This window comes from Salvelinus fontinalis, chromosome 42 (genome assembly GCF_029448725.1).
Source record: "Salvelinus fontinalis isolate EN_2023a chromosome 42, ASM2944872v1, whole genome shotgun sequence".
NCBI lineage: Eukaryota > Metazoa > Chordata > Actinopteri > Salmoniformes > Salmonidae > Salvelinus > Salvelinus fontinalis.
Window position 1 is genome coordinate 7,484,585 of NC_074706.1, and position 27,808 is coordinate 7,512,392.

Sequence of the window (27,808 nt, forward strand, 5' to 3'; positions counted from 1 at the left end):
GGGCCTGAGCCTGAGGTGTTGTTGACCTGCTCTGAGGGCTATCAGCAGTGTAATGCGGTTAATACGGCTTTATAGGACAGATCCACTACCACTCATCCACTACCAGTCACGTATTATACTACACAGTAGGGAGAGTACAGCAGGCAGCCTGCTGCTGGATAGGCCTACAACAATATGGTGTACAGACAATAAATACAATGTTCTCCAATATAGCCTACTGTGGTATTCCTTCCAAATGTTTTAACATTCTCAATATCGGTCTCAAAAGATGAGTCTGTGACCACACATGAACGACAGTCTATTGCGTATAAATGATATGGTTCAATGTGTCAGTGGTCCAATGTGGTCCAATCATTGACATGGAATGTGCTTTTCCTTTTCCTTGTTTTCCCTTTTATCAATGCCGTAACTTGGCAACACTATGTTGATTCACTGAGAACCCTTGCATGGCGTTCTTGTGTCCAATCACGAAAGAACAATTCAGAGTTTCCCCCTTTCATGACTTATCATTGCAGCAATTATTGACGGCAGACCGTTCTGAGCCAGCAGTTTTCTGAGCCTGCATTCAGTCTGATTAAGTAAGCCTTGGTATACGGACGCTGACCCTCTTCAGCGGCTGTCAAGTTCTTTGCTTGTTTGGCACACCAAGCTGATTTGTGACTGAAGCTTGACTGGTTGGATAGAATGAAGGCGCTATGGTATCATTTGTAGAAGCAATTTGTGAGGGGCGCACTGCTCTGGTCGTGTCTTTGAGGGTCTTTTGTGAGTCGGGACTGATGGTGATTACTGGTATTCACTAACAAATAACAAGCTCACCCGAAGCCCATTATAGAAACTCTGTGTCTGGTCCTGACGTCAACAGGCCAGACTGAATGAATGAGGGGTCTGTGTTCGGGGTGCTAGAACGCTCGTTTGTCTTCCACTGATTGGGCTTGTGTTATGTTCCAGGGATGGGGGGAAAGAGATGGGGAGACGGGTAGACTGACTAGAAAAACAGAGAGACAGACCGAGACCGAGACCGAGACAGAGAGACAGACCGAGACCGAGACAGAGAGACAGACCGAGACCGAGACCGAGACAGAGAGACAGACCGAGACCGAGACAGAGAGACAGACCGAGACCGAGACCGAGACAGAGAGACAGAGCCAGAGACCGAGACAGAGAGACAGACCGAGACCGAGACCGAGACAGAGAGACAGACCGAGACCGAGACCGAGACAGAGAGACAGAGAGACCGAGACCGAGACCGAGACAGAGAGACAGACCGAGACCGAGACCGAGACCGAGACAGAGAGACAGACCGAGACCGAGACAGAGAGACAGACCGAGACCGAGACCGAGACCGAGACCGAGAGACAGACCGAGACCGAGACAGAGAGACAGACCGAGACCGAGACCGAGACAGAGAGACAGACCGAGACCGAGACCGAGACTGAGACAGAGAGACAGACCGAGACCGAGACCGAGACAGAGAGACAGACCGAGACCGAGACAGAGAGACAGACCGAGACCGAGACCGAGACCGAGACTGAGACCGAGACAGAGAGACAGACCGAGACCGAGAGACAGACCGGGCGGTCGGGGTCACTGAGGTTAGTGCAGTGAGGACTGTGACTTACTGTAGGTGGTTAAGATAATAGGAGTTAGGTGACATCTATGGTTAAGGTAATGGGCCTTCAATGGTTAAGATAATGGGAGTTAGGTGACATCTATGGTTATGGTAATGGGAGTTAGGTGACATCTATGGTTAAGGTAATTGGAGTTAGGTGACCTCTATGGTTATGGTAATGGGGGTTAGGTGACATCTACGGTTAAGGTAATGGGAGTTAGGTGACATCTATGGTTAATTTAAGGTAATGGGAGTTAGGTGACATCTTTGGTTAAGGTAATGGGAGTTAGGTGACCTCTATGGTTAAGGTAATGGGAGTTAGGTGACCTCTATGGTTAAGGTAATGAGAGTTAGGTGACCTCTATGGTTAAGGTAATGGGAGTTAGGTGACCTCTATGGTTAAGGTAATGGGAGTTAGGTGACCTCTATGGTTAAGGTAATGGGATTTAGGTGACCTCTATGGTTAAGGTAATGGGAATTTGGGATTCAGAGAGGTTACCAATTTCTCAGTTGATTGCATTGGAGCATGATGACAGCAATATCAGGACTGTGGGTTTGATAACCACATGGGCCACTTAATTGTATGTTGTCGCAGACAAACTGAACAAGGTGAATATAATTAATTCAGTATATTAATACCCGTCATGGCAATTAAGATGTTCAAAGGTTTTTGTATTCAAACGGCCGTTCATACAGAACAGGACATGCTATGATGACAGGTTGGGCTGATGGGGTTGAACAAGGACATGAGATGGGGAGGGCCGAGCTCTGAGGATGCTGTGTTATCCCACTTGGGGAGGTGGGAGAGTTGAGTCTCATGGCCAAACCCCTGAGGGTTCTGGCTGTCAGGTGGCTATAGCCTGCTGGCTTATTCACACCATGTCCAGCTGGCCTATCTGGCTAGCTAGACGTACATCTACCAGTCTCAGAGAGACAGAGACAGAGAGAGAGGAAGAGAGAGAGAGAGAGAGAGAGAGGGCCATTTTAAATACCATGTGAAAATGAACATCTCAAAAACCCTCCTGATGATAAGACCCAGAGCACTGTCCCAACACACACACATGCCCAATAGGCCTGTAGGTCAGAGAGAAGGGTCTAAATCCTGTGACTGAGCTGGAGCCCAGACAGACTACAGCTACTGGGGGAGGGGTGACGGCGACACGACAAACAGCTCAGCCTGGGCCATTACCATACAATAGACAGCAATAAAGCAGTGGGCCTCAGATTGTACAAAAACAATAACAACGGACCCCTTTGTGCCTGTCGTGTGTTTACTCAACTCTGACATGGAAAACAGCTAGCGACGAGGCAACCATGATATCGTCACTAATTCATGTAAACAACAAAGAACACAAAGGAAAACTCACCTCACAGCAATAATTCCCCCGATTACTTTTGACGCCAATTATCTAGGCTATTACACCAAGATGGCTATCTTTTTCAAAATGGCTGCCGTTTTAATTCATGGCTTTTCCATAGGTTGAATGGTAATACTGTGCTATTATGACTTGAATGTTCATAAAACATGATTTCTTTCCCCAATTACCCCTATTGTAAGTGTCTGTTTTTACAATGTTACTCTAAGTCAGTATCAAATAACCTAAGCGCTTAATGCGGTTCTAGGCTTTATTACAAAACCGTGTTGACAGCTAAAGCTAGTAAGCAACATTAGGGTTGTAACCACAGCAGCAGAATCTTCTGCAGCATTTAAAGTCCATCTATCAACATGCACTACGCTGTGCAGTGCAGAGATGCAGGAGGAATCAGTGCCAGGGTTTACAGACGTTCGACTTGTTCACTAGATATAGAGTCCTGCATCCAAGGCATGTGACGTCTCATAGGAATCAGATCAACTACAGTGTGTAACAGTGATGCGTTTGCCTGGTACCTGAACACTTGTGTTAGCTCCCCAAGCCAACCCATCGGCTTTAGCCCAGTTTGTCTAACACTGTCTTGTGGCAGGCAGGAGATCCAGAGGGGGATTTTCTAACGATAGCTCTACAGATTGAGACTTCTGGGCATCCATTTGTGTCTCGTCCATAATGTATGGTGTTGTATAAAGCAGTGAGTCATGGACACGGTGAGAAGTGATGACGAGCGATGGAGGAGGGATGGAGGAGGGATGGAGGAGGGATGGAGGAGGGATGGAGGAGTGATGGTGGAGTGATGGTGGAGTGATGGAGGGATGGAGGAGGGATGGAGGAGGAGGGATGGAGGAGGAGTGATGGAGGAGGGATGGTGGAGGGATGGTGGAGGGATGGAGGAGGGATGGAGGAGGGATGGAGGAGGGATGGTGGAGGGATGGAGGAGGGATGGAGGAGGGATGGAGGAGGGATGGAGGAGTGATGGTGGAGGGATGGAGGGATGGAGGAGGGATGGAGGAGTGATGAGGAGGAGGGATGGAGGAGGAGGGATGGAGGAGGAGCGATGGAGGAGGGATGGAGGAGGGATGGTGGAGGGATGGAGGAGGGATGGAGGAGGGATGGAGGAGTGATGGTGGAGGGATGGAGGAGTGATGGAGGAGGAGGGATGGAGGAGGAGCGATGGAGGAGGAGCGATGGAGGAGGGATGGAGGAGTGATGGAGGGATGGAGGAGTGATGGAGGAGGAGGGATGGAGGAAGAGCGATGGAGGAGGAGCGATGCAGGAGGGATGGAGGAGTGATGGAGGGATGGAGGAGGGATGGAGGAGTGATGGTGGAGGGATGGAGGAGTGATGGAGGAGGAGGGATGGAGGAGGAGCGATGGTGGAGGGATGGTGGAGGGATGGAGGAGGGATGGAGGAGGGATGGAGGAGGGATGGTGGAGGGATGGAGGAGGGATGGAGGAGGGATGGAGGAGTGATGGTGGAGGGATGGAGGGATGGAGGAGGGATGGAGGAGTGATGGAGGAGGAGGGATGGAGGAGGAGGGATGGAGGAGGAGCGATGGAGGAGGGATGGAGGAGGGATGGTGGAGGGATGGAGGAGGGATGGAGGAGGGATGGAGGAGTGATGGTGGAGGGATGGAGGAGTGATGGAGGAGGAGGGATGGAGGAGGAGCGATGGAGGAGGAGCGATGGAGGAGGGATGGAGGAGTGATGGAGGGATGGAGGAGGGATGGAGGAGTGATGGTGGAGGGATGGAGGAGTGATGGAGGAGGAGGGATGGAGGAGGAGCGATGGAGGAGGAGCGATGCAGGAGGGATGGAGGAGTGATGGAGGGATGGAGGAGGGATGGAGGAGGGATGGAGGAGGGATGGAGGAGGGATGGAGGAGTGATGGTGGAGGGATGGAGGAGTGATGGAGGAGGAGGGATGGAGGAGGAGTGATGGAGGAGGAGGGATGGAGGAGGAGCGATGGAGGAGGGATGGAGGAGTGATGGAGGAGGAGGGATGGAGGAGTGATGGAGGAGGAGTGATGGAGGAGGGATGGAGGAGGAGGGATGGAGGAGTGATGGAGGAGGGATGGAGGAGGGATGGAGGAGGAGTGATGGAGGAGGGATGGAGGAGGAGGGATGGAGGAGTGATGGAGGAGGAGGGATGGAGGAGGGATGGAGGAGGAGGGATGGAGGAGGGATGGAGGAGTGATGGAGGAGGGATGGAGGAGGGATGGAGGAGGAGGGACGGAGGAGTGATGGAGGAGGAGGGATGGAGGAGTGATGGAGATAACAGGAGAGGGATTTGATAGGCACAGGGGACAGGTGAGGGTACACTCCTAGAAAAAAAGGTGCTATCTAGAACCTTAAAGAGTTTTTGGCTGTCCCCATAGGAGAACCTTTTGAAGAATTATTTTTGATGCATGTAGAACCCGTTATACAGAGGGTTCTACATGTAACCATTAAGAGTTCTACTATGGGGACAGCCGAAGAACCCTTTTGGAACCCTTTTTATTAGGAGTGTATAGTTCCGTAATACCTCTTTCAATTCAATTCAATGTTAATGTTTTATTCTTTATCCCAGAGGGGGTAATTGTGCAGGCAAGGTGGAAAAATGTATATTCTCCTCTCTACTGTTGGCTCCTCCATTCATGCGCCTTGGGTGGAGAGATAGTGTTAATTTGCTTTTGCACTGATACTAGCAGTGTGCCACTCCTCTTCCTCTGGCAGTAGCAGGTTCTTGGTCCTTGACAAAGTATTGCTCTTCTACAAAGGATAATCAGAGTGGTGCTCCAGAGAGGTCATGCACTGTACTGCCTGGGGAATGGTATGTGATAGCAGCTGTCACTGGCTACATTACAAGCCTCCCCTAAAACAATTCTCCCAGCCTTCACTCAAGCCCTGGCCCTGGTCCGGCGTTTTCCTTCCTCCTTTTCAACCCTTCCGTTGTATTATTTACAGTTCCTCTGACCTCCACTACAGTGAGCAGTGGTATAAAGTACTTAAGTAAAAATACTTTAAAGTACTACTTAAGTAGTTTTTTGGGGTATCTGTACTTCACTTTACTATTTATATTTTGACAACTTTTACTTTTACTTCACTACATTCCTAAAGAAAGTTATTTACATTTTCTCTGACACCCAAACGTACTCGTTACATTTTGAATGCTTAGCAGGACAGAAAATGGTCCAATTCAGTGCCAGGGTCATCCCTACTGCCCGTGGCTATCTGTTATAGATAATAATAATTATAATCTTGTGCAGTCTGGCTTGCTTATTATAAGGAATTTTAAATTATTTGTACTTTTACTTTTGATACTTAAGTATATTTTAGCAAGTACATTTACTTTTGATACTTAAGCATATTTAAAGCCAAATACTTTTAGACTTTTACTCAAGTAGTCTTTTACTGCGTCCTTTTCTACTAAGGTATCTTTACTTTTACTCAAGTATGACAATTGAGTACTTTTTCCACCACTGACAGTGAGACTGAAAACACAACCCAAGCCCAGAGACATCGATGCTCTCAGGACTTTATAAAGCAATATGTGGTGTGTGTGTGTGTGTGTGTGTGTGTGTGTGTGTGTGTGTGTGTGTGTGTGTGTGTGTGTGTGTGTGTGTGTGTGTGTGTGTGTGTGTGTGTGTGTGTGTGGGGGGGGGGGGGGGGGGTTCGGTTTAGGGTAAGGGTTAAAATTAGGGTTAGAGTTAAAATTAGGGTTAGGGGTTAAAGGTTAGGTTTAGGGTTAGGGCTAGGTTAAGGGTTAGGGTTAAGGTTTAAGTTTAGGGGTTAAGGAAAAAACGATTTTGAAAGGGAATACATTTTCTGATTCCTACAAGGATACTAAAACTGTGTGTGTGTGTGTGTGTGTGTGTGTGTGTGTGTGTGTGTGTGTGTGTGTGTGTGTGTGTGTGTGTGTGTGTGTGTGTGTGTGTGTGTGTGTGTGTGTGTGTGTGTGGGTGTGTGTGTGTGTGTGTGTGTGTGTGTGTGGGGGGGGGGGGGGGGGGGGGTTCGGTTTAGGGTTAGGGCTAGGTTAAGGGTTAGGGTTAAGGTTTAAGTTTAGGGGTTAAGGAAAAAACGATTTTGAAAGGGAATACATTTTCTGATTCCTACAAGGATACTAAAACTGTGTGTGTGTGTGTGTGTGTGTGTGTGTGTGTGTGTGTGTGTGTGTGTGTGTGTGTGTGTGTGTGTGTGTGTGTGTGTGTGTGGGTGTGTAAAAACGACACATCAAAACATCTGACACCACACACAGAGAGGAGAGAGAGGACTAACCAAAATCACAAAAACAAGCAATCAAACCATAATAATCTAAATTCCTTTGTCAATAATTGTCTCAAACGTCACTGCTAAAATGTAACCATGAATACAAACAAAAATGTTGATCTAAACACCTAATACGATGACCATCCCTCCATGTCAAACAGCAAAGGATTGAATCTACACAAGGTGAATGAAAAGAAAAGACCTTGACTATAATTGCCTTTGTTGTGGGAGCGTATGATTCTAGCTGACAGCATTTCCCCCTGCCGCTAAAAACAATCCTCAACTGTCAATCATCCGGTTGCTAAGAGACAGACTCAGATTAATACAAAGAGGATACAGTGGAGGAGAGACGGGTGGGGGAGTGGGTGGGGGGGACTGGATGATTTTAAAGCCACTTCACGGAAAGGTTCATTTAAAACGCCCTGCCATGGTGATGTACGTCTTAACCCATCGTGTTTTTTTGGTGGTCAGAGAAAATTGAAATCTAGTAGATTTGGATGAGAAACTAACTGCTTTGAGCCTGGTGGAGAAAGATAAATGTTTCTGAATGTGCGGTGACGTACATAGTTTGACTGCAGAGATGTTTCATTTTGGCTCTGCAATACGGCCATTAGCCATTCACGGAGAATTACATATAGAATTTTATAGGATCTCCATGGCCATACAGTATTTGATCCTCATGTAGCCTATAGACAGACTGCAGTGATGGAAATAAACACATAGACATCCTGGCTGTACCACAACAAGCTCACAGCATCACCAAGCGGTTTCCACAACAACCCAGCTAGATTGTTCTGCGGCTATATGACCAACCAATCCCGTAGAACTCACGTATGTAACCATGAAGTTCTTTGAAAGGCTGGTCATGGCTCACATCAACACAATCATCCCAGAAACCCTAGACCAACAACAATTTGCATACCGCCACAACAGATCCACAGATGATGCAATCTCTATTCCACTCCACACTAACCTTTCCCACTTGGACAAATGGAACACCTATGTAAGAATGCTATTCATTGACTACAGCTCAGCATTCAACACCATAGTGCCCTCAAAGCTCATCACTAAGCTACGGACCCTGGGACTAAACACCTCCCTCTACAACTGGATCCTTGACTTCCTGACGGGCCGCCCCCCAGGTGCTAAGGGTAGGCAACAACACATCTGCCATGCTGATCCTCAACACGGGGGCCGATCAGGGGTGGATGCTCAGTCCCCTCCTGTACTCCCTGTTCACTCCTGACTGCATGGCCAGGCACGACTTCAACACCAGCATCAAGTTTGCAGATGACACAACAGTGGTAGGCCTGATCACCAACAACGATGAGACAGACTGTAGGGAGGAGGTCAGAGACCTGGACATGTGGTACCAGGACAACAACCTCTCCCTCAACATGATCAAGACAAAGGAGATGATTGTGGACTACAAGAAAAGGAGAACCGAGCACTCCCCCATTCTCATCGACGGGGCTGCAGTGGAGCAGGTTGAGAACTTCAAGTTCCTTGGTGTCCACATCACCAACAAACTATCATTGTCTAAACAGACTAAGACAGTCGTGAAGAGGGCACGACAAAGCCTATTCCCCCTCAGGAGACTGAAAAGAATTGGCATGGGTCCTCAGATCCTCAAAAAGTTCTACAGCTGCACCATCGAGAGCATCCTGACTGGTTGCATCACTGCCTGGTATGGCAACTGCTCAGCCTCCGACCGCAAGGCACTACAGAAGGTAGTGAAAACGGCCCAGTACATCACTGGGGCCAAGCTTCCCGCCATCCATGACCTTTATACCAGGCGGTGTCAGGGGAAGGCCTTAAAAATTGTGAAAGACTCCAGCCACCCTAGTCATAGACTGTTCTTTCTGCTACTGCACGGCAAGCAGTACCGGAGCGCCAAGTCTAGGTCCAAGAGACTTCTTAACAGCTTCTACCCCTAAGCCATAAGACTCCGGGAACAGATAATCAAAGGGCTACCCAGACCCCTCTTTTACGCTGCTGCTACTCTCTGTTTATTATCTATGCATGGTCACTTTAACTCTACCTACATGTACATATTACCTCAATAACCTCGACTAACCGGTGCTCCTGCACATTGACTCTGTACCAGTAACCCTTGTATATATAGCCTTGCTATTGTTATTTTATTGCTGCTGTTTAATTATTTGTTACTTTTATCTTCTTTTTTTCTTTTTACTTATCTATTTTTTACTTAACACATTTTTCTTCTTAACTTCTTAAAGCATTGTTGGTTAGTAAGCATTTCACTGTAAGGTCTACTACACCTGTTGTATTTGGCACATGTGACAAATCAAATTTGATTCGATTTTAATCCCACAACTGCTATACAAGCTAAGCACTGACAGAACTTAACACAGGCTACTGGCAGGCAAGCTGCCATTTCACAGGAAGCTATCCCTCAAAAGCCCCTCTACATGAAGGGTACTTCACTGGAAAAGTCCTGCGTCAGGGATGTCTGTCAATTAGCACCATTAGCTATAGTTTATGCACAGATGTAGGATCTTCCTGCAATGCAGGAAATGCAACCTTGTAGTGTATTTGAGGCTTTGAAATTCCAGATTGGATTTGCCGTAACAAAAAATGTATCAACCCTTACAAAAATGGCCATTCATTATAATCCACATTTTAATTCACATTTCCTGTTGCTGCAGGATTATTTTCCTGCTGTAGCAAACTGGCTCGAATAAAGATCCTACATCTGTAGCTAAACAGAATCTAGGCTAACAGCTAATAACGACACCATTCTGTGTACCTCTGGCCCTTCTTTGGACACTGTGTTAACAACCCTCCAGACGAGCTTCAATGCCATACAACTCTCCTTCTGTGGCCTCCAACTGCTCAAAAATACAAGTAAAACTAAATGCATGCTCTTCAACCGATCGCTGCCTGCACCTGCCCGCCCGTCCAGCATCACTACTCCGGACGGTTCTGACTGAGAATATGTGGACAACTACAAATACCTAGGTGTTTGGTTAGACTGTAAACTCTCCTTCCAGACTCACATCAAACATCTCCAATCCAAAGTTAAATTTAGAATTGGCTTCCTATTTCGCAACAAAGCATCCTTCACTCATGCTGCCAAACATACCCTCGTAAAACTGACCATCCTACCGATCCTCGACTTCAGCGATGTCTTTTACAAAATAGGCTCCAATACTCTACTCAATAAATTGGATGCAGTCTATCACAGTGCCATCCATTTTGTCACCAAAGCCCCATATACTACCCACCACTGCGACCTGTACGCTCTTGTTGGCTGGCCCTCGCTTCATACTCGTCGCCAAACCCACTGGCTCCAGGTCATCTACAAGACCCTGCTAGGTAAAGTCCCTCCTTATCTTAGCTCGCTGGTCACCATAGCAGCACCCACCTGTAGCACGCGCTCCAGCAGGTATATGTCATGTTTTGGCTTTGATCATCATGTCTTGTCCCTGTGCTTCCCTCTGCTGGTCTTATTAGGTTCTTTCCCTCTTTCTATTCCTCTCTCTCCTCCTTCCTCTCTCCCTCCCCCGCTCTCTCTCTCTATCGTTCCGTTCCTGCTTCCAGCTGTTTCTCTTTCTCCTAACGACCTCATTTACTCTTTCACACCTGTCTCCTATTTTGCCCTCTGATTAGAGTCCCTATTTCTCCCTCTGTTTTCCGCTTCTGTCTTTGTCGGATTCTTGTTTGAGGTTAGCTGCTCTGTGTCCTTGTTCCGCCCTGTTGTTGTTTTTGCATTTGTCAGATGTTGCGTGTGAGCAGGTGTCTATGTCAGCTACGGTCTGTGCCTTCCTGAAGCGACCTGCAGTCGGTGGTCGCGTCTCCAGTCGTTCCTCTCTACTGACAAGAGGTTTTCAGTTTCCTGTTTTGGATTACCTTTGGATTATATCCAGGAACATCATTGTTTGTTTAAGACTGGAATAAAGACTCTGTTTCTATTACGTCGCTTTTGGGTCCTCCTTCATCAGCATAACAGAAGAATCCGACCAAGAATGGACCCAGCGACTATGGATTCTCTCAACACTACCGTCAAGTTCCAGGGAGCAATGCTCGGCAGACACGAGCAGGAATTGTCTGCTGCTCGTCATGCCGTTGAGACCCTGGCCGCTCAGGTCTCCGATCTCTCAGGACAGTTTCAGAGTCTTTGTCTCGTACCACAAGCTACTTCCTGGTCTTCCGAGTCTCCGGAACCCAGGGTTAATAATCCACCATGTTACTCTGGACAGCCCACTGAGTGTCGCTCCTTTCTCACCCAGTGTGATATTGTGTTCTCTCTCCAGCCCAACACATACTCTGGAGAGAGAGCTCGGATCGCTTACGTCATATCACTCCTTACTGGGCGGGCTCGGGAGTGGGGCACAGCTATCTGGGAGGCAAGGGCTGAGTGTTCTGACGTTTATCAGAACTTTAAGGAGGAGATGATACGGGTCTTTGATCGTTCTGTTTTTGGGAAGGAGGCTTCCAGGGGTCTGGCTTCCCTATGTCAAGGTGATCGATCCATAACGGATTACTCTATAGAGTTTCGTACTCTTGCTGCATCCAGTGACTGGAACGAGCCGGCGTTGCTCGCTCGTTTTCTGGAGGGACTCCACGCTGAGGTTAAGGATGAGATTCTCTCCCGGGAGGTTCCTTCCAGCGTGGACTCTTTGATTGCACTCGCCATCCGCATAGAACGACGGGTAGATCTTCGTCACCGAGCTCGTGGAAGAGAGCTCGCGTTAACGGGGTTTCCCTTCTCCGCATCTCGACCATCTCCTTCCATCGGCTCAGAGACTGAGCCCATGCAGCTGGGAGGTGTTCACATCTCGACTAAGGAGAGGGAACGGAGAATCACCAACCGCCTTTGCTTCTTTTGCGGTTCTGCTGGACATTTTGTCATGTCATGTCCAGTTAAAGGCCAGAGTTCATTAGTAAGCGGAGGGCTACGGGTGAGCGCTACTACTCTGGTCTCTCCATCAAGATCCTGTACTACCTTGTCGGTCCATCTACGCTGGACCGGGTCGGCTGCTTCCTGCAGTGCCTTGATAGACTCTGGGGCTGAGGGTTGTTTTATGGACGAAGCATGGGCTCGGAAACATGACAGTATATCTCTCTGGTCATCCCCAAAGTCAATTACTTCTTTGGCCGCCTCTCCTTCCAGTTCTCTGCTGCCAATGACTGGAACGAACTACAAAAATCTCTGAAACTGGAAACACTTATCTGCCTCACTAGCTTTAAGCACCAGCTGTCAGAGCAGCTCACAGATTACTGCACCTGTACATAGCCCATCTATAATGTTGCCCAAACAACTACCTCTTCCCCTACTGTATTTATTTATTTATTTTGCTCCTTTGCACCCCATTATTTCTATTTCTACTTTGCACATTCTTCCACTGCAAATCTACCATTCCAGCGTTTTACTTGCTATATTGTATTTACCTCGCCACCATGGCCTTTTTTTTGCCTTTACCTCCCTTATCTCACCTCATTTGCTCACATTGTACTGTATATAGATTTATTTTTCTATTGTATTATTGACTGTATGTTTGTTTTACTCCATGTGTAACTGTGTTGTTGTATGTGTCGAACTGCTTTGCTTTATCTTGGCCAGGTTGCAATTGTAAATGAGAACGTGTTCTCAACTAGCTTACCTGGTTAAATAAAGGTTAAATATTTTATTTTATAAAAATAAATAAAAAATAGGATAGGAACAGGTTAACCTACGTATAAATAATTAAAGCTATCGCTAACAATAGCATCATGGTATAAAGCACATCCTGTTTTTGGGTTGTGTCAGATTAGGGTCTTTGTCTACAATTTAGAAGCACCCCTGTTGTCATCCACATAGTGTTGCTCAATTAACTTGCTGTGTGGGGAAAGTGGCCATTTTTGGGGGGCTGAAAAGCAGCTCTGTCTTCTTTTAAGTGTTGTCAAATGCATTATTCCATAGCACCATTTTCCACAGGATGACTCATGGTAAATGTATTATTCATTCACTAGCTTTAATTCCGGGTCACCTTGATCTAATATCCATTACCTTAACCTCTCCTGGTACAAAGATGGGCCAAATAAACGTTGAAATAAATCCAAACCGGTATGCTTTTTGGATAAGGCTTTACTTAAAGCTCACCGGTTTGATGCATCATTATTGTATCATCACTTGTTATAAGCATGCATAAACCTGGGTCTCATACTATATGTCACTGGGACTATTAAAGCTTGTCAGGGATCAATTAGATTTAGCCGCAGGCAGATTTTTTTATGGAGCGGATGGTCTGGGGGCCGGAACATAATAAAAAATAAATTATAGACCGCAAATTGACTGCAAGAAGCCCAAACAGATATAATACTTTGACTAAAGCATAATCATTTTAAACCTTGCTTACATGTGTCTCTCTATAATGCGTGGGAATACTTGGGTACAGATTTCCAACATTAAAACCACTTGGAGCTGATTTCCTGGTGTTTTAACTGTCTTCTATGTCCAGCAATAAAAATGTGAATGTATTTTTTTAAATAAAATGTGCTCAAAAAACGAATAATGTAACTTTGGGCTATGTGTTGGGGATGCTACTATAATCAATAGCGGTGTATAGTGTTTCTGTGAGAGCATAGTAAGTGATGTCCTCCAGTAACAGATACCCTGTAATCACCCCATACGTTCTCTAAGCAGGGGCATTAGGGACTGTAGCTTGTGTCATCACATCACTGTGAGAGAGGGGAAAAGATAGCTGCATCCTATTCATTTCCACAGGTTGGTTCCCAATGGCATGCAAATGCATTCCAGTCTTCACATTAATAAACTATGTTAATGTAAACCTGCACAGCAAGAAAATGCAGTCTTTCATCAAGTGGAACGTCTTTCACGCTCATATGTGTCTCTTCCCTTTGAAACGCTACCTTCCATTGCTCAAAGGCTTTTAGATAGATAGTTTCACTACCACATCACCCCGAGAGCTGACAGTAACAAAGCTGATCTCTCTAGCAACTGTGGTAAAGAGAAATGTCTTTGGACGAAACACCCATGGCTGGAAACAGACATCGGTGCCCGTGGCAACCAGTCCAACAGCAACCTTTCCACATGTCTTCCATAATACATGAGGTCTGTGGCTGCTATCAACCAGAAGAGGCATCAAATAAATAAAAGGCTTATTTTTACGACGTCAGCGAGGGCTTGTAATAAAACACAGGGGTTAAGTACCCGGGTGCTTCCCTCAAGAGCAGCAGACACAACAACAGACGCAGCGTTTTGAACCCGGACCTCTCCCTTCTGGCCCTGTACTTCCTCTTAAGTTCTGAATCAACAGAATTTGAACCGTCTCAGTCGGTGGACATAGTACACTGCACTCACTACCTCTGCAGTCATTACGTTGGGAGTAGTAAAGCTCGGAACGATGTATCACTGCGACCTCATCGTGCATTCTCACCTGCATTAGAAGAGTCTTGCTACACCATTATCCTCGAACAAGACCCATTCTGGGCATGCAGTTGTGCAACTGACTAGGTTTCCCCTTTCCCTTCCCTCCCTCAACATCCTCCTCCTCCCCATCAGTATACTCAATCCCCTCTGGTCTCACTTTAAGCCACCGATTCCGCAACAATCTCCTAACACCAGCATGACATTGGGGAATGAGAAGAGTGTCCATGTCAGTGTCCTGCTATAGTGTTACTAACTGGGATTGATTCCTGTTCACTTGCAGGGGGGGACAAACAGGAAGTGCTAAATGATGGTGCTGGTACTAACTGCACTGTAATTAGAGGCCATTCATTAGCCTCTGTGTCAGTACAGACACAGGCAGCATCGTAAACCAGGAACACTCGGCAACAGCATTAAACAGAGTGTCTCTTTATGGAGTCCATCCTGCGAGACACCGCGAGACACCACTCACATTTGATTGGTTGTATAAACATATTTAGTGGCCTTGCTAGGGAGCTAGCATCTATGATGCTTTCCTGTTCCATTGCAAAAGACTGGCAATGTACAATATAGCCCCGAGGGTAACACTTTACCTCAGGCAAACAGCTATAATGCATTATAGTATCTATGAACGCCTCATAAGGTCTTCGTATCGTCTGATAGGTGCAAATGAAAATGAATTGACTGTTCTTCAGCTGACATGCTTTTATGATGACAACACAATGAACAGAATGAGCGATGATGAGTGGACCGTGACAGTTTGCTGTCGGGCTGTCTGTCTGCACCCAGCATAACAAAACGTAACTCGACTTCAATAATACTCTGCTCCAAAAAGAAAAAGGCGAACGGCAAAAATCAATAGAAGACAAAGCATCCCATTTTCACCCGGGGACAAATTTCCATTTTACAATTAAAGATGGTCCTTTTAGAACTGGCCAGTGGCATGGAAATTCAATCGTAAAGGGATCATTGTAAAACCACGATTCTCAACACAAATATGTGGCGCAATGTAGGCTACCTGTCGCAAGGCCAATGGGATGGGAAATGACAAATCTCAGGCTAGATAATTGCTATTAGCCTGAAACCCCACTGACATTGCACCAATCTATAGATTTGATTGTCTGTCACTGTGCACTATCAAAGTCCAATGACTATAACCCTGTCCAGCTAGATTGAGTATGCAGTTCTAGTATGTTCTACTGTACTCTAGATTGACAGTACACACAGAGTAATTTACTCCAAGCTACATGTGTCATAATCAGCTGATGTTTACTAAATGACAGTAAGTGTTGATGTAATGTCAGCAAATTACTGTATTCCTGGCTGGGTTTTGAACCCATGACCTTGGTGTCACACGTCATTTAGCCTAACAATGGGGTTATACAGTGGCGCCCTGGGCAACATACAGTCTCGTAGAGTAGGCTAATCAACAAAGGCCTTGAGGTAAGCAATCGTACCCATCTGAACAGAGCACAACAAAACAGTTGCTTGACTTCAGTACAATTCTGCTCCAAAATACAAGCAAACAACAAAAAAAATCTAGAAGACTGTAAGAGGAACTATTGTCCAGTTATAGCCAGTCCAGCGCTAGCCAAAGTCCGCTTTCCCAGAGACCCCAGTCAGAATAATCATCAGACGTAATCGGTGGCGTTGCCCTGGTACCTTGACCTTTCTCTCAGAACTTTAGTCACCATTCTCCTCAAGCTGTAACAATGATAAAGCTTGTTAGCATAATTGCAGGCCGGAGAGGAGTGGAGCAGACAGAAGGTAAGAGAGGGAAGCCTCGGCCGGGGTCTTTCTGGCCTAAATAGACTACACTAGGACCAGCCAGGCAGGAAGTTTTATGACTGAGGTCCTATCAGTGCCAAGGCCAGGCTAGCAATCACCCTGGAGCAACATAACACTACTCCCAGACTTGCCTCCCTCCCTCCCTGCACCCTTTTCTGAAACACGGTAGGGTTGCCTCTCTGCCTCCCTCCCTCCCTGCACCCTTTTCTGAAACACGGTAGGGTTGCCTCTCTGCCTCCATCACTCCCTGCACCCTTTTCTGAAACACGGTAGGGTTGCCTCTCTGCCTCCCTCCCTCCCTGCACCCTTTTCTGAAACAGGGTAGGGTTGCCTCTCTGCCTCCCTCACTCCCTGCACCCTTTTCTGAAACACGGTAGGGTTGCCTCTCTGCCTCCCTGTACCCTTTTCTGAAACACGGTAGGGTTGCCTCTCTGCCTCCCTCCCTCCCTGTACCCTTTTCTGAAACAAGGTAGGGTTGCCTCTCTGCCTCCCTCCCTCCCTGCACCCTTTTCTGAAACATGGTAGGGTTGCCTCTCTGCCTCCCTCACTCCCTGCACCCTTTTCTGAAACACGGTAGGGTTGCCTCTCTGCCTCCCTCCCTCCCTGCACCCTTTTCTGAAACATGGTAGGGTTGCCTCTCTGCCTCCCTCACTCCCTGCACCCTTTTCTGAAACACGGTAGGGTTGCCTCTCTGCCTCCCTGTACCCTTTTCTGAAACACGGTAGGGTTGCCTCTCTGCCTCCCTCACTCCCTGCACCCTTTTCTGAAACACGGTAGGGTTGCCTCTCTGCCTCCCTCCCTCCCTGCACCCTTTTCTGAAACATGGTAGGGTTGCCTCTCTGCCTCCCTCACTCCCTGCACCCTTTTCTGAAACACGGTAGGGTTGCCTCTCTGCCTCCCTGTACCCTTTTCTGAAACACGGTAGGGTTGCCTCTCTGCCTCCCTCCCTCCCTGTACCCTTTTCTGAAACACGGTAGGGTTGCCTCTCTGCCTCCCTCCCTCCCTGCACCCTTTTCTGAAACACGGTAGGGTTGCCTCTCTGCCTCCCTCCCTCCCTGCACCCTTTTCTGAAACATGGTAGGGTTGCCTCTCTGCCTCCCTCCCTCCCTGTACCCTTTTCTGAAACATGGTAGGGTTGCCTCTCTGCCTCCCTCCCTCCCTGTACCCTTTTCTGAAACACGGTAGGGTTGCCTCTGCCTCCCTCCCATTCTCCCTGCCTCTCATATGCCTCCCTACAAGCTTCTTTCCTTTGCTCCCTGCCTCCCTCCCTGCCTCCCTCCCTCTCTCCCTGCCTCCCTCCCTCTCTCCCTGCCTCCCTCCCTCTCTCCCTGCCTCCCTCCCTCTCTCCCTGCCTCTCTCCCTGCCTGCCTCCTTCTCTGCATGACCCCCACGGCCCACTAACTCCCTCTGCCTCTTGGATACTGAGAGTTATGGATCACTTTCTCACCAGTACCCACTGGTGGGTGAAGGGAACGGTGATATGTAGCTTATGGCTCGCACAGGTACTGTATCAAGTAGATTCAGATATCTATCTTGGAACCCACAGTCTGAGTCACAGACCATCAAGAATGTCATCAAAGAGCCTAGACAAGCCCTAAGGTGAGGTTGTAGTCGGTAGAGTGTGAGGGATCTCTATAGAACTATATCACTGAAAACACTGGTTCAACATTTCATCCACACGCATAGAGAATGAGAGTATTTTTGTCACAGAACCTCCGTTTGGAGGGGATCAGTGTCATTTCAGCCTCCGTTTCACAGCATAGTACACTCAAGCAACATCCAATAACTTTACCCCAAAGTGAAGGAAGAGTCATTCATTAGTCATTCAAATTGATCAACATAAATGTATCAGCCGCGAAGATCCCACACAGCGCTGTTACAAAGATCCAAGAGAGTGCTAAGGATGGCTGTTCATACATTCATACGTCGGAGTTCTGTTGATAGCAACAGCAGCATGATGCTAGCTGTAGACGGGGGAGTGCAGCCTGGGTATTTCATTTCACTCCCGCTGCGGCTCATCACGCCCAGATAAATCGATAGTGCTTCAATATTCAAACTGCCTCAGAGACCGGCTTGATTCTAATTAAATTATAGTATAAGCCCTCCATTTTCCAAGCTATGAATGCTTTGCAATGTGGAAGTGCTGTACGTACTTCCTGATACAATCAACAAGAGATTGGAGATGGTCGAGGATGACAAGGAATAGTTTATTGAAATCAGGCAGGAGTTCAGTCAACAAATAGCACTTTTGTCACAACCAGTCATCACCATCAACACCATAATATCATCAGAATCATCACCATGTTCGTCAGTACCGTCATCACCGTTATGAGCCTACTTTATGACCACAGTTAACCGTGATGCACCAATATCCCCCCCCCCCCCACAGTACTCCCCACAGTATTTCTAAATCTAAGTGTTTGGGGAGACCAGATATGTTTGTGTGTGTGTGTGTGTGTGTGTCTGTGTGTGTGTTTGTGTACAGTGATTAATGTCTGTGTAAGTGTGTGTTGCCGCGTTGATATATGGGTAGGAGGTATTTGCTTTCTCAAAAATCGACACCATTACCTTGTTAATCTCCATCCTTCAAACCCACTCCCGCTATCCCTCCTGCTTTCTCCAAAACAACATCCCTCCATCCATCAGAGAGAGAGCGAGAGAGCGAGAGAGAGAGAGAGAGAGAGAGAGTGAAAGAGCAACTCCCATCTCTGCGTCGTCACCACCATCGCTGTCGTTTTGTTTCTCCACAGCACATCTCTCCTCACCCAGCTACCTCCCTCCCTCCATCTCTTCTTCTGTCATCCCTTGCCCTCTCCCTCCAATTCTCCCTTCCCTTCGCCTGCTAAAGAGATTTCCATTGATCATTTTTTTCTGTGGGTTCGGCTATATTTGTGGTTAGCCAAGCATGCCGCAATGAGGTATAGGAGACCCGCAGCCGCATAGAGGGAGAGAGAGAGAGAGAGAGAGAGAGAGAGAGAGAGAGAGAGAGAGAGAGAGAGAGAGAGAGAGAGAGAGAGAGAGAGAGAGAGAGAGAGAGAAAAGGGGAGTGAGAGAGAGAAAAGGGGAGAGTGAGAGAGAGAAAAGGGGAGAGTGAGAGAGAGAAAGGGGGAGAGTGAGAGAGAGAGAGAAAAGGGAGAGAGATAGAGAAAGAGAAAGAGAAAAGGGAGAGAGAGAGAGAAAGAGAAAGTGGAGAGAGAGAGAGAGAGAGAGAGAAAGAGAAAGTGGAGAGAGAGAGAAAGAGAAAGGGGAGAGAGAGAGAGAGAGCAAGAGAGAGGACGAGGGAGAGAGACTATCAGTGTTCTTCATTATTTTCTCAAGAAAGCAACAACTGCCTGGACAAATAGTCACAGACCCTCTGCTTTCAGCACCTGACTCTATTGACTCTAGAGAGTATGGTAATGAAGAGATGACATGCAGGGAAACAGCTAATTGAACTGGGAACTTTAAATGGTTCGAGTCCAGCTGGTGAAGATTTTCCAAAGGCCGGAGCTAACACATTTTCTCCCAGAGGTGGGTGGTGCTCACTCAGAACAACCAACTAATCCCACCAACCTGTCGGTAAACATAGACAGACTCTGTTGCTGTTGCTGACAAACTGTGATGGGGCACATTTTGGATTTGGTCACATTGAGTACCATCGCCATATGGTTGTAGTTATTTTGGCATTGGAAGGGAGGGAGAGAGAGAGAGACAGAGAGAGAGAGAGAGAGAGAGAGAGAGAGAGAGAGAGAGAGAAGGGATAGAGAGAGAGAAGAGACAGAGACAGAGTTGTTAACATGTTTCCCATGCAAATAAAGCTCCTTGAATTGAATTGAGAGCGAGAGAGAGAGAGAGAGAGAGAGAGAGAGAGAGAAGAGATAGAGAGAAAAGGGGAGAGTGAGAGAGAGAAAAGGGGAGAGTGAGAGAGAGAAAAGGGGAGAGTGAGAGAGAGAAAGGGGGAGAGTGAGAGAGAGAGAGAAAAGGGAGAGAGATAGAGAAAGAGAAAAGGGAGAGAGAGAGAGAAAGAGAAAGTGGAGAGAGAGAGAGAGAGAGAGAAAGAGAAAGTGGAGAGAGAGAGAAAGAGAAAGGGGAGAGAGAGAGAGAGAGAGATCAAGAGAGAGGACGAGGGAGAGAGACTATCAGTGTTCTTCATTATTTTCTCAAGAAAGCAACAACTGCCTGGACAAATAGTCACAGACCCTCTGCTTTCAGCACCTGACTCTATAGACTCTAGAGAGTATGGTAATGAAGAGATGACATGCAGGGAAACAGCTAATTGAACTGGGAACTTTAAATGGTTCGAGTCCAGCTGGTGAAGATTTTCCAAAGGCCGGAGCTAACACATTTTCTCCCAGAGGTGGGTGGTGCTCACTCAGAACAACCAACTAATCCCACCAACCTGTCGGTAAACATAGACAGACTCTGTTGCTGTTGCTGACAAACTGTGATGGGGCACATTTTGGATTTGGTCACATTGAGTACCATCGCCATATGGTTGTAGTTATTTTGGCATTGGAAGGGAGGGAGAGAGAGAGAGACAGAGAGAGAGAGAGAGAGAGAGAGAGAGAGAGAGAGAGAGAGAAGGGATAGAGAGAGAGAAGAGACAGAGACAGAGTTGTTAACATGTTTCCCATGCAAATAAAGCTCCTTGAATTGAATTGAGAGCGAGAGAGAGAGAGAGAGAGAGAGAGAGAGAGAAGAGATAGAGAGAGAGCGGTAGAGAGACAGAGACAGAGACAGAGAGAGAGAATGAGAGAGACAGTGAGAAAATGATGGGGTCCACAAAAACAAAATGATATGTTCAAACTGCCCTGTTTTTCTTTCTCTCTCTCCCTCCATCTCTCTCTATTTCAGAAGTGGGTCAGGACTAATGAGCGAGCAGTACAACAGTTACTTAAATACACGCCAGGGACCACTGGGAGGACAATGACCATGGCAGGGAACCTTCACTCTCTATCTCCCCATATCTTTCTCCCCCCCCTCTCTCTCTCTCTCTCTCCCCCTTCCCCCTCTCTCACTCCCTCTTTCTCATTCTCAATTCAATTCATGGGGCTTCATTAGCATGGGAAACATATGTTTACATTGCCAAAGCAAGTGAAATGGATAAACAAAAGTGAAATAAACAATAAAAAGTGAACTGTAAATATTACACTCACTCAAGTTCCAAAAGAATAAAGACATTTCAAATGTTATATTATGTCTATTTACAGTGTTGTAACGATGTGCAAATAGTTTAAGTACAAAAGGGAAAATAAATAAACATACATATGGGTTGTATTTACAATGGTGTTTGTTCTTCACTCGTTGACCTTTTTCTTGTGGCAACAGGTCACAAATGTTGCTGCTGTGATGGCACACTGTGGTATTTCACCCAGTAGATATGGGAGTTTATCAAAATTGGGTTTGTTTTCGAATTCTTTGTGGGTTTGTGTAATCTGAGGGAAATATGTGTCTCTAATATGGTCATACATTGGGCAGGAGGTTACGAAGTGCACCTCAGTTTCCATCTCATTTTGTGGGCAGTGTGCACATAGCCTGTCTTCTCTTGAGAGCCAGGTCTGCCTACGGCGGCCTCTCTCAATAGCAAGGCTATGATCACTGAGTCTGTACATAGTCAAAGCTTTCCTTAATTTGGGGTCAGTTACAGTGGTCGGTATTCTGCCACTGTGTACTCTCTGTTTAGGGCCAAATAGCATTCTAGTTTGCTCTGTTTTTTTGTTAATTCTTTCCAATGTGTCAAGTAAGTATCTTTTTGTTTTCTCATGATTTGGTTGGGTCTAATTGTGTTGCTGTCCTGGGGCTCTGTGGGGTTGGTTTGTGTTTGTGAACAGAGACCCAGGACCAGCTTGCTTAGGGGACTCTTCTCCAGGTTAATCTCTCTGTAGGTGATGGCTTTGTTATGGAAGATTATTGCTGTCTCTCTCCCCCTCTGTCTCCCTCTCTACACTCCAACCCCAAGTGTAACCTTTTGTAACCTGTTTTTAGTGGAGGGGCGGGGGTATGTGGTTCATATGTGTAAATTGTGTATGTGAAAGCGGTGTGGGCGAGGAGGCAAAGGGGAGGGGAGGAGAGGGAGGGGAAGGGAAGGAAGGAAGGGAAGCATCTGCTTGGGCTAAAGATGGCTCCCCATGCTTTGCTCTGATTGGCTAAGAGTGTTCGTCATCTATAAAAACAGTCAAAAATGTTCATTCCATCTCCACAACAGACAACACATTCACATTTTTTCATTCATAACGGGTATATAGTCTTAGCTAGCGCTGCATACGTGTTCTGTTGATCCCCCTCGACAAGACAACACCCGCCCATCCTCCAGCACAGTGCCGTTAAATGAGATGAACGGTACAGCGGCCATGCAGCAACCCCGCCACTAAACAAACAACTGTTACTGGGTCAAAGGGACAGGAGGACAGACAGGCGCGCTAATCTGATTTCAGCTGATTTCAGCTTAGATAGCAAAGTAATGGCTGCATTGTTTCCATACCCGGGGAAAATCGAGAGTGAGAGGAGGAGGGAGGGATGGAGGGAAGTAAATTCACTTCTCTGCTGTCTCTTGTGAGCCGTCAAGACAAGCGTTCAAGCGGAAGACAAGACAATTCCCACGGACACCCACCCCAATCAACCACTCAACAAACAAGGGACCCCCAAACACCCGCCTCCGTCTCTCTCCCTCCCTCCCTCCATCCTCCCCTCCCTCCACCTTTCAAAACAGCATCGCTCAAATCAAAATAAACCCAGTTCCAATGAACTCTGAACGTCGATGACAATCAATAACAATGAAAATAAATCTCCCTAAAAACACTCAAGTGATTACAATCCACGTGTTTCTTTGTCTGCATCAGTGGCTTATTCTTTGCTTGGCAGCATCCAAATAAATGTCTGTGTCAATGAGAGAGTGTGTAACATAGGCATCCAAAAAATGTACATACAGTTGCAGCAGCAGCAACACAAAGGAAAAATGGATAGCTCCGAGATATTTACATTTAAAAAAAAAAGATTTTACACCGTACCTTTTGAATTCTGTCCTTCTTCCATATTCTCTTCCATTGTGACTGGGTTTGTGTCCACTTCGATTTCAATACACGGAAATTTCTCAAAGCCTCTCGGTCAGAAGTGGATAAAGCCTCCTCTCGGCTGGGTGTGTGTACAGTGTGAGTGTGTGTTGGGGTGTGTTTTGTCCCCTAGCTGTGAGTTGTGGCGTTGTAGCAGTGAGCAGCTCCTAGGGAAGTCCGCTCTCAGTGTTGTCGTCTCTCTCAGACTCTCACTCACACCCCTCCCTCCCTCGCTCTCTCTCTCCGGCACTCACATGCCTCCCTCTCTTCCAGCTCTCACTCCCTTCCATCTCTCTCGGGCTCTCACACCCGTATCTATCTCTCTCCCTTTACCCCCCCACCCACCCTCTCTCTATCTCTCTCTCTCTGAGCGCGGCAGCCCCTGATCTCATTCCCTCTGTTCTTCCGATGATGATCAATTCCTCCTGTCCATTACTAGAAACCGAAACACCAGGAAGCACATAACTGGACTGAGAGAGATCAAACTCCTCTTCCCTTGAAATGTCTTAAGCATAAACTGAGTCCAGCAGGAATGTAAGGAGAAACTCTACTTCCCTGTGAGTTTCTTTAAATGTAAATTGGGAACAATACTGCTGAATTGGAAAGACTGAAAAGGAGGAGCGGGCCACAAGGAGAAAGACAGAAGCAGGTGTTCAGCCATAAAAACAAGGGATTGAGGGTTTGTATTAGAAGCAGGATGGTGAAAGCAGCAGCAGCAGCAGCCCGGCACACTGTGAGCAGATGGAGGGGTGTAACCAGCCCAACAGCCACTCTCCCTCTCACCCTCCTTCCCCACCAAACCCCCCTGTTTTTTAAGAGTAAATGGAAGAGCCCGCCAGTCAGCCTGCCTGTGGTTAAGTTATGCTGCCTGACTAGTGAAAGGAAGAGGATATATGCTTTTACCTTCTGATATTGAACTATGCCTTTTTTCATTGCTGCGGTGGGCTTAGATGGCAGTATGTCTGTGTGTTGTCACAAAGATCTACAGTGCTATGGCTCTCAAGAAATCCTTTTCTCAATGACAAAGAGCACACACGCACAATCGCACACATGCAGGCCCACAAACCCACACACTAGTGATAGGGGGAGAAAAAAAAATCGATACAATTACATATCGCAATATTATTTTTTGACAATATTATATCGATACTTTGACTCCAAGTATTGATGAGACTTTTCTGTTGTTGCTAGCGCTAGTCGGCTGTCCCTGCGCCAAAACTTTGGTATTTTTCATCCGATAGCTTGTTCTCCATCTTCTTTTGAAGACGTGAGCCAGCATGTTTATTTTCCTTGACTGATCCATGGTCTCTCCTGTCTCTCTGCAGCAGTCATAATAGTGAGCAATATGTTTGGAACATCAAATCACAATAAAATCACAGTATCAAATCACAATACAATCACAGTATCAAATCACAATACATATAGAATGGTGAGGATCACAATACATATAGAATGGTGAGAATCGTAATACATATAGAATGGTGAGAATCGTAATACATATAGAATGGTGAGAATCGTAATACATATAGAATGGTGAGAATCGTAATACATATAGAATGGTGAGAATCGTAATACATATAGAATGGTGAGAATCGTAATACATATAGAATGGTGAGAATCGTAATACATATAGAATGGTGAGAATCGTAATACATATAGAATGGTGAGAATCGTAATACATATAGAATGGTGAGAATCGTAATACATATAGAATGATGAGAATCGTAATACATATAGAATGGTGAGAATCGTAATACATATAGAATGATGAGAATCGTAATACATATCGTATCGGCACCTAAAATATCGTGATAATACTGTATGGTGAAGTCCTTGGCTATTCCCAGCCCTAACACGCACGCTCACACACACACCCCGCACACTTGCGCGCGCACACACACGTGCACGCGCACACACGTGCACACACACACATCTCCGTCATTTATAGAGTGACTGATTTACAGTATAGGGGGTGCTGTAGGGGTTTTACAGGGGAGATCATATGCACAAAGAGAACAGAATGACAAAGTTTCTTAGAGGTTGTTGTCTTATGTAGCTGGCATTAAAGCTCTGGGACAGGTTCTCATAGCGCCTCAGGACACGGTCACTCCTGGTTGATCCCTATAGGGTTACAGGGTTGGTGAGGGAAGCAGGCAGTAATTGTGTTTGAACCCGATGCCCCAGAAGACCATGTTAACCCTCTGAACTAAAGGCTTTAGTCTCAGAGAAGGTTAGTCATCAGACAGGTCCCTCTTGCAAAAGAGATTGTATCTCAATGAGACAAACCTGTATAAGGGTTAAATGAAAACAATCGATCACTGGTTACACCTAGATCGATTTGAGTTGTGTATCTCCACTCTGCTCGGTTCCCCAGCACCACAGCCAGTACTACTGACGGCTACTGTTTGTATGAGGCACTGATTGGTTATGGTTGGAGAGTACAATCAGGGATGGACACAGCACTAATCAATCACACTGTTCTGGCCAACAGCCAACACACACACACACACACACACACACACACACACACACACACACACACACACACACACACACACACACACACACACACACACACACACACACACACACACACACACACACACACACACACACACACACACACACACACACACACACACACACACACACACACAAAATCGCTCTGGCGGAAGATAAGACCTGCAGCCAAATCAATCTCTCAATCAATCAATATTAGCAATTGGTGTTAAATGATGGCAATAGAATGGTATCAAAAAAACACGTTAAAGGAGACAGCACATGATGATAAAAATGATGAAAATGCAAATGATGAATCAAGTTCATTATTAAAACACACACAGATGAAATAAACCATAGCCGTCTTTAACTGCTGTGTGAATCTGATCCTGTTCGTTCTCTATGCTGTCAGCAGCAGCGGCACGTCCACATAAAGACAAGTGGGAGACCTGAGCACAACTCTGCTGTGCTCTGGCTGCATGAGCTGAACGGAGGCAGCGGTAACCACGGCGCGTGTCGCTCTGCATGCAGCGGCAGGTACAACAGCCTAGCAACGACAGCACGAGCTGCGCGCCTGGCGACGGCGGTGAGATGTGATGTGGCGGCCGCGCCCGAGTTGAAAATGATTGGCTGCAGTCAGCAAGGTCATTAACAACGTAGCAGCTATAGAAGCGAGGGCCTTTCATGGCTACTAGATAGGAGCGAAGACGACTCTTTCTCAATTCATCTTTCCTTGCATCGTCTCTCCTTGCCTCCTTCTCAAAATGCTTTGGAGAAGAACGTCCTCCAATACAATTGAGAAGGAAGAGAGGAGATAGAATGCAAAATGAAATTGAGCCGCAGACTCCAGAGACAAGCAGCGCAGCTGATAATAATTGCGTACAAGTAGTGCCAGAGCAGAGTTTATCTGGGCAGAGGAGGAGTGAGGAGTGACCCTGCATCAGGTATGGTCTGAGGGGAGTGTAGAGCTCACGTTGATGAAAGACACTGTAGATAGGAATACGGAGTGGATGTGGAATCAGATACGGTTGGGCTTCGGCTGACAGCTGACTGAAGATCTCAGGACTGAATCAGATATGGCTGGGCTGACAGCTGACTGAAGATCTCAGGACTGAATCAGATATGGCTGGGCTGACAGCTGACTGAAGATCTCAGGACTGAATCAGATACGGTTGGGCTGACAGCTGACTGAAGATCTCAGGACTGAATCAGATACGGTTGGGCTGACAGCTGACTGAAGATCTCAGGACTGAATCAGATACGGTTGGGCTGACAGCTGACTGAAGATCTCAGGACTGAATCAGATACGGTTGGGCTGACAGCTGACTGAAGATCTCAGGACTGAATCAGATACGGTTGGGCTGACAGCTGACTGAAGATCTCAGGACTGAATCAGATACGGTTGGGCTGACAGCTGACTGAAGATCTCAGGACTGAATCAGATACGGTTGGGCTGACAGCTGACTGAAGATCTCAGGACTGAATCAGATACGGTTGGGCTGACAGCTGACTGAAGATCTCAGGACTGAATCAGATACGGTTGGGCTGACAGCTGACTGAAGATCTCAGGACTGAATCAGATCGTCTAGATGTACAAGGCAGATAGTCTAGACGTATAAGAGATAGAAGAACGATACTGAATGAAATACTGATACTACAGATACTACAGATCTGGAAGTAAGCCATGTGCATCTGTGTAGAATTCAAGTGACAGGAATGTAGGCCTACTGCACCAATGAACAACGACAGATTAACCTGTTGGGGATGGGGGCGCTGTTTAGACTATTTATGCTAATGTGGCTAATTTTTTAAACGGCTTCCCACAAAATCCTTGATCGTACAATATGCATATTATTATTATTATTGGATAGAAAAC

At 46.7% G+C, this 27,808-nt stretch overlaps 1 protein-coding gene across 3 annotated transcripts in view; it reads right to left on the bottom strand.

Moving 5' to 3' along the window:
• Window positions 1-27,808, bottom strand: part of LOC129841334 (neuronal membrane glycoprotein M6-a) — an 82,604-nt gene that overhangs the window by 36,521 nt on the left and 18,275 nt on the right. Inside the window, exon 1 of one of the 3 annotated variants that reach the window (XM_055909557.1) lies at window positions 23,392-23,727. The exons of 1 other annotated variant lie outside the window; for it this stretch is intronic. In XM_055909557.1, coding sequence (XP_055765532.1) covers window positions 23,392-23,428 — 37 coding nt within the window. In that variant the 5' untranslated portion in view covers window positions 23,429-23,727. Of the gene's footprint in view, window positions 1-23,391; window positions 23,736-27,808 lie in introns of those variants that run through there. One more of the 3 variants, XM_055909559.1, reaches the window with a different exon arrangement.